General features: G+C 43.8%; 2 protein-coding genes across 2 annotated transcripts; both read right to left on the reverse strand.

The window, feature by feature from the left end:
• Nucleotides 1-2,013: 2,013 nt before the first annotated feature.
• Nucleotides 2,014-2,616, reverse strand: LOC139353742 (uncharacterized). Its single transcript, XM_070998064.1, has one exon. It carries the CDS (start codon nt 2,614-2,616, stop codon nt 2,014-2,016), a length of 603 nt encoding a protein of 200 aa, XP_070854165.1.
• Nucleotides 2,617-3,028: 412 nt separating this feature from the next.
• Nucleotides 3,029-4,528, reverse strand: LOC139353743 (uncharacterized). The gene is made up of 4 exons (XM_070998065.1): nt 4,242-4,528; nt 4,090-4,165; nt 3,831-3,980; nt 3,029-3,796 (listed from the first exon to the last, which is right to left on the reverse strand). The coding sequence occupies exons 1-4, from the start codon at nt 4,526-4,528 to the stop codon at nt 3,029-3,031; spliced, it is 1,281 nt and encodes a 426-aa protein (XP_070854166.1).
• Nucleotides 4,529-7,937: the final 3,409 nt, after the last annotated feature.

The raw sequence follows: 7,937 nt of genomic DNA on the forward strand, positions 1-7,937 counted from the left end.
ATCGTCGATGAAGGGGCTTCTTAAGTTTTTCAGTCTGAGTTTGCATAGGGCTGGGCAGAAGCAGAGAAGGTGTTCTACCGTTTTCACTTCTTCCTCATCCCTGCAACTTCTGCAGAAATCATTTTGCGGGGCTTTTAGCCTGCCGCCCTGTGCGCCAACAAGCCAGTGGTCTGTAAGAGCTCGAAACAACATGCCACACTCTGTGGGACTGAGTTTGAGTAACTCCGAGGTTTTTTTGTTGTATATCACAGGCCATGTCTGGTGAGAGATGCGACACTGTGGTGGGTTTTGCCAATGGGTGTTGGCTAGTGTGTTGAAGTGGTTTTTTATGTTTAGCTTGCAAGTAGCCATGGGCATACCGACATTTTCCTCTCCTGGTAGGAGAGGCTTGGTGGTGGTAGGAGGGCCTGGCTAATTCGTCCGCTATGCAGTTGCCTACGATGTCCCGGTAACCCGGAACCCATATTAGGCTGATAGTAAACTGATTTGCCATCTCGTGGAGAGATCTACGACAGTCTGCTATTGTACGGGAGTTGGTGTTTGTCGAGTAGATCGACTTAATAGCCGCTTGGCTGTCACTATATATGTTTAGGTGTCCTCTCTGGAGGCTAAAGTTCTCTAAACAGGTTAGTGCTTCTTTTATAGCGTGGACCTCCGCCTGAAATCCGCTACAGTGGTCCGGGAGCCTGAATGACTTCCTGACATCTAATTGTTCGGAGTATACACCTCCGCCAACGTGTCCTTCTAATTTGGAGCCATCTGTATAGAAACAGATTGCGTCCGTCGTGCCCGGTCGGCCCTGATCCCATTCCTCTCTATCAGGAATCAGGGCCTCAAAGGGTGTGTGAGTATATTCAATGGATTTGCATAGATCCGTGATCTTCGGAATCGATTTATCATGCTGGAGAATTTTAGCATGGCCATAAAATTGGGCTTTCCACTGCCCTGTGTCCCTCAGTCGAATAGCTGCCGATTTGGCCCTTTGCTAAGTCCAGGCTAGGGAGGTTCAAGAACGCATTCAGCGCTTCATTCGGGGTGGTTCGAAGGGCTCCACTAATACACAAAGCCGCCATTCGCTGTACTTTGATTAGAGGAGTCAGTATGCATTGTTTGTGCTTTGCATTAATCTATTAATAAATTTTAAACGTATTAACAAAAAGTTCCAAAAAATGACTATTAGTAGGAACCAAGTCTCCAATTATTAATGTAAAAAAATTAGTTTTGTTCGTCATTTCTCGAGCCAAAGCACGAATGGATTTAGATTTAAGGTGGCTAATTTTAAAAGGCTTTGTTCTACTTCCGATCTTGGTTTCGCCACACTTAAACATTTCTTTTCTATAATTAAAAATTTTAAGTGGAATAAATTTCTTAACTTTAATAAAATTAAGAAATATTTAGGAAATAACTATTTACAAATGCCCTCACTTATGGTCATCCTGCAAAAGGGCTTCTTCATAATTCTGTTCTTTACTTGCTTAGTTTTAGTAAAAAATGGACAATAAGAATTGAAATTAAAGGAGGTGTTAAACCCAAGAACTTCATTTGAACCTAAATTGTCATTTGAACCTGTATGTTTCATAAAACAAAAAATCCCGTTTGGGAGCTAATTCAGAGCTAGTGACAATGCCTTCACTTTCAAGACTCTTTAAACAGCTTACAAGGGGTTGAAGAAATAAATCTATCCCAAGTTACTTAGAGACTTTTTAAAATAGGCAGCAAAGAAAATAAAATCTAACTTAGAAAGCAAATGCTGCAGTATTGTAGGGAACGTATAATAAACACCGCATATGTGTCTACAGAAGCATGGCTGCCTAAGGGCTAATTGATTTCAAAACCAACTAGGTACAAAAATTTCGATAACGCTTTTTTTAAAGTTTGGAGATAATTTATTTTTATTAGAAACAGAGTTGACGAAATGATCTGTTTTAGGAATTATAACTCGTTTCGATTTTTCTTGTATGCAATCCTTTAAAGTGTTTTTTTTAAATTCCTACTACTACTAACAAATATACATTAAGAAAAAAAAATGGGCGTAAACTGCAAAAGTTGTGCGGTACGGCCGCAAAGCAATGCTTCTCCAATGCTCTTCTCTCTCTCAGCTATCCTGAGTTTTCGCATTACAGAAGCGGCGAATTTGGCCGTCGCGTCCCACTCCACTTGGCCTCTTAGCATGGTTGGCACTAGCGTGCTGGGGCTAGTGCTGACACCGGTCGCTGTGTTCAGGACGGTCCTGTCCTCTACGAACCGCACGTGGCGTGCGTCCTCCTCGATTCCAGAGCCGTCACTCGTATCGTGTCCGTACTTCTTCAGGTACGGCCGGAAGCGTCCGTGACCACTCAGGATCTGGTTCAGGTAGAAGTCCAGCCAAGGACTCAAGACGGGAATGATAGCGTGGGTCCAGGGTCCAGAAGTTGCGGAGTCCCACCTCTCCTGCCACCGAGAGATCGATCTCTCTCTCGCGGGTCGTCTTGCCTCGCGCATAGTTTGGTAGTCCGTGGTCGTGACCGTTTCTTCCACTTCTACTGCCTCTCTTACTAGTTCTTCTACCGGAACTAGACCAGCGATGACCAGCTTCCTCGGAGGTTGTCCGGAAGGCACAGGATATCCTTGTGGCATAGTCTGTGCGTGCGAGCCACGCCGCTCATGTACGAGGGCGTCGTGGCGGCTTTATCCCATACCGGGGCGGCATAAAGGACTTGGAACGTAACGACGCTCGCTATGAGTTTCCTCCGTTCTTGATTTGGGCCCCTCGTGTTCAGGAGAATCCGCGCGAGCGATCCGGCGATCGCTGCGGCCTTTTTGTTGGCATACTCCAGGTGCTCTTTGTAAGACAGCCTGGTGTTTTATAGCTCTTTGAGAGACTATGTCGACTCCTCCGACCGTCAGCTTGGCCGTCTCGACGAGTTGCTGGCTGCTTATAAGAACGGCCTCTGTTTTATGTGCCGCGAGTTGGAGCCCGGCAAGTGACAGCCATGACTCCACCTTCCTTACCGCAGTGTTGGCCATGTCCTCCACTTCGGCTATCGTCTTAGCCACGATCGTGATGTTGACGTCGTCCGCGAAACCAGTCACGTGGATGTTGGCAGGCATGGGAAGCCTCAGTACTCCATCTTACATTGTTTTCCATGTACTCTTTCGGGCCGTCGCTCGTATCGAAAAGCAGCATTCTTTCGCCAAGGTAGCTGTCGACTATTCTGATGAGGTACTCCGGGATCCGTTGCCGCCTTAGTGCCTGCTTGATCCTCGTCCAGTTCGCCGTGTTGAATGCGATTTTGTTGTCGAGCGTGACTAAAAGACAGTATTTCTTCGTGCCGCCTTTCCAACGCTTCCCGCGTATGGCTTCCGCATCTATCCCGGTGACCGTTCGGATCGCGTCCAGCGTGGACTTTCCTTTGCGTAAACCAAACTGGGTGGGGTATAGGCCACCAGCCGCATCTATGGCCAGGTTTAGCCGTTTCGAGATAAGCTTCTGGAACACTTTGTCAACAGTGTCAAGCAGACGAATTGGCCTGTAGGAGGAAGCTTCACCAGGCGGCTTCCCAGGTTTGTTGAGTAGAAGCAGATTCTGTACTTTCCATCTCCGGGGAAATGTTCCCTCGCGCAGGCAGGCATTGTAGAGATCCGCGAAAGTGCCTAGCCGAAGCGCAAGCGCCACCTTCATTGCTCTGTTGGGCACTGCGTCGGGTCCTTGGGCTTTATTGTTCTGCAGGCTGCGTCCTGTTTCAGCAACCTCGGCTCCGTACCTTCCTCGATCTCCCACGTAGGCGCCGTTTCGTGCTGTGTGCTTTCTTTGACGCTACCTGAACGAAACAATGTGCGAACAATCTCACTAAGGGATTCAGGGTCCGTTGGATAGCGGCTGCCTCCGTTAACTCGCTGTAGGCCCCACCCCACGGATCCTGTTTGGCTGCGTCGCACAGCTTCAGGAAACATTCCCGTTTGCTGTCCAGAATGGCGTGCTTCAGGGTCGTCCTGGCTTGCTTGAAGGCGGCGTGTGCGGCTTAAGCCCTGTTGGTCCTTCTTGACCGTTAAAGAGCTCTTCTGGCTCTGAGGCATGTCCTTCTAAGGGTCGCTATTTCAGAGTTCCACCAAGAAGTGCATGTCGGCGAGGCAACTGCTCATCTCCTCGGCGTTCAGCGTCTCCTGGCAGTAGCCCTTGACTACTCTGTTCCGGGTTCCAGGTCCCGGGCGTATGGCCACTGTGCATAGGATTGCCTCTCCAGTGAGAGCGTCGGGCTAACGCGTAGCTCACAAATGTAAGGTCTATGATAGACCCAGCTCCAGCCCGATTGAACGTGTCCTGCGTCCCTTCGTTTAGCAGCGCAACGTCTAGCGTTGAAAAGGCATTGAGTAGGGTTCGCCCGCTTATGTTGCTGGGGGGGCACCCCCATTCTTCGGCCCACGCGTTGAAGTCGCCTGCGATGGCAGTGGGGTAACGGCCCCTTGCGTCGAAAGCGATCGTGTCCAGTGCATGGCTAAAGTCCGTCGTGGAGAGGCTAGGTGCTAGATAGAGGCTGTAGACCCACATTTTGCTTATACGAGCTGGGACGAAACCCGAACCCTTATGCACGTCCAGAAAAGATTTGCCGTTTCTTGCCCGATGTGTCCGTTATCTAGTCGCCGTCGTCTTTGACGATGACAGCCATATCCGCCTTACATTCCCTCACTGACTGCAGGAGTAGGTCCTGCGCAGCCCGGAAGTGATTCAGGTTTATCTGGACGGCGGGTTTTTCCAAGCCTGGTGACCTAAGAAGCTTCGAGCTGCTCTTGAACGCTCCGGCACTGTCGAGACGTCCAAGTTCGCCACCGTATCTCCAGGCTTCTTGTTGGGAATGGGATTTAGGGCCTCCAGAGTCCGTGCTCTGGCCGTGGGGGCTCCCACGGGTGGACTTCCACTTGTGTGGCTGCCACCTGGAGTAGTTTCGTTTTTTGTCGACATTCCATTCATTTTTTGCATTTTATACCTACTGCCAGGTTGTTTGCATTTTGTACCTGCTGCCAGATGTCGTGACTGCCACCGCGGTGGTCGCGGATTTCCCCACGACTTTTCGATGGAGGTTATACCGCCTCTACTCGGTCGCCAGAACCCCGTTTCACGGTGTTCCGCGTTAGCGGAGGGGTTGGAAATCAGTCTGCTCCTTGACCTTTGGCACCAGGAAGCCTCTGCCGCGCAGAAGTGATGTCACTCGTTCGGTCCCGGACTCCTTGCCAAAGAGTTCGAGCAGCAGCCCTTAGATGTATGCTTCTGCTGAGCGCCGATCGACAAGTGCAACCCGTAACAGTTAGGAGTCGTCAGCTAGCAGCAACGCACAATTTTTTTTTTTTTAAATGCTTTGCTATTTTTTTTATTGAATCCTCTCCCTTTGGATACTAACAATAAGTGTATCAAATCTTAGATTAATTACTGGTAAAACTAATATTATGTTAAGTCTAATAGAGAGTCCAAATGGATTAAAATTCGAAAATGTTTATATATTTTCAAAAAGTTTATATCAACCTAAATATGAGTACTTGGAGAAATTAATCAAACCCATTAAAGGAATTCTCCCATAATGAGGGTGTAGTGTGAAGTGAAACTAAAAACAATTCCATTATGATAGTCGATGACGTAGCTTGTGAAAAACAAGATAACATAAGATCTTATTTTTGTATGGGTCGACATAAAAATATCGACTCTTTTTATTTATGTCAAACGTATAGTCATATACCTAAACATCTGATTCATGACAATGCCAACTTTATTATAATGTTTAAGCAAGACGATTTAAATATGGGGCATATATATCGGGACCATATTAACACTGATATGAATTATGAAACATTTGTGAAAATTTGTCAAAAATGTTAAGAGGACAAGCACGGATTCCTGTTAATTAGCAAGGATAACGAAATGGATAACGGAAGATGCAGAAAAGGATTTGATCAATTTATTATGATTTAAGGAGTAATTTCAATATAAAGCTTGGTTAGATACTTACAATCCCACAGTTTATCAAGAGATTTCAATATGTCTAGATCACTTGCATTATCCTTGAATGGAAATAGTTCCATTATAAATACAAACTTTTTTCCACTTATCGAATTGAATGAACGATATGAATTCGTTCTTATCGATTTTAATATGTATAATTCAATTCCAAATATTGATGAAAAAAAAAAACCTTTTCCACATCGGTGACAATGAATATGAATTGAATGATATCACCGATTTCATTTACAATAAACTAAAAGACTATAACCTTGAAAATACATTTAAAATTCAAAGTAATAATAATACACTTCAAGTTGAAATAACTACCATGCGAGAGTCAGTTTACTTTAATAAGGAAAGATCGGTTGGACAACTGTTTGGTTTCCATCAAAAAGTACTACAGCCACAACCTATCGATCAGCCACAACCTATCGATCAGATCAGACCGTGAACATATTAAAAATTAATGCAATTTGTTTGGAATGTAATATTCCGGAGTTGGGATTTATATGTTAACCCCAAATTGGGGTGTGGAAGTCAACACAGCTGGAATGTGAAATTGTCGGCTAACCGCGTAAAACCAAGATTTGCCATAATTGGGTTTACACTAAATGGAGAACTTATCACAAATAACTTATCAAACTTGAAAGTTCACTTGAATTCTGAGTTAAGTATCAGTATGCTCACCTATATGAAATGTATACAAGATTTCAATCTAGTAACTATAATCGTGAATCACAACCATTTTTGACCCCAAATGAATTCAAATTGAAGGCCCCTATTATTGGGGTTGATCTTTCATATCAAAACGAATCAGTGAAAACTGGTCCTATTGATGTGAGAATTTCAATAGAACTGAAGACACCAAGTCATGAAAATACCCAAGCTTACTGTCTCCTCATACATGACCGTTTAGTTGAATATAACCCATTAAACGGACTAGTACAACGAGTTGACTAACATTATAAAAATGTTGAAAGATACTGTTTCGATTGATGTTCAAGGTTTCTTTGATAATAATAATAATTTTATTCTAAAGGAAATTGGAATTGTAATCGAAAAAGATACAAACGTGAATAAGAGTTTTTTAATAGAACCACCATATGATTTTACTTTGCCAAATTCAAAATCTCGAAAGACTGCAATTTGGTTAACCAATACAGATCACAACATTTTTTGGAACGATGGGTAGAACATTTTTCCACAAACTCGAAAGTATTTAAGGACAATTACAAGCGGAAAACAAATTATTTGTGAAGGTGTGAAAGGGCGTGGTTTGTGCTCTAAGCAATGCATACAATATTTTGATTTTTTTAAAAGTAGCACCTAATCAATAAAATAATTGTTATACATCTACAAGAAAATAAAATTAACAAAATGAAATTTCATGAGGAAATTGAACAATTTATTGAACAATTAAAAGGAGAGATAATTGGTCAGCATTTTCAATATCTTCTAAACACATAATTTATGTTCATGAATCGAGGTGGACATGATCTCAAAACTACGAATTATGGTGAACACTTTACATTTTGTAATCCAGAAATGACGTCAGAAATGTGCGCCTGCTTCTTCTATGCAAGTTGCCGGAATCAAAGCAGAAAATTAATTTTTATATATAACAAAAATGTTCGCAATACCAAAATAAATGAATAAATGTATTATTATGCTACAAAATAAACTTCTGACTTTTAATTTCGAGTTAAAATTACAGGTACGGAGAATGGAAAATATTTCCTTGACTGAGATATGTCGGCTACTTGCGAGTTGTTGCGCGGTCGTGATTTCAACCCCTATTATGGGAACGTACTAGAGCTAGCAGTCAGCCGTGAGGTCGTTGGCGTGGGGCCCATGATCTTGTCAATGAGCATGCACCTTCTGGGTTGTGCATGTGTCCCTTTTATTGCGGTCAGGTAATTGACAGGTGCGCATGTTCGGGTAGCCCTTGCTTGAATCCCTTTTATGA

This window comes from Drosophila suzukii, chromosome Y, assembly GCF_043229965.1.
Source record: "Drosophila suzukii chromosome Y, CBGP_Dsuzu_IsoJpt1.0, whole genome shotgun sequence".
NCBI classification, from domain to species: domain Eukaryota; kingdom Metazoa; phylum Arthropoda; class Insecta; order Diptera; family Drosophilidae; genus Drosophila; species Drosophila suzukii.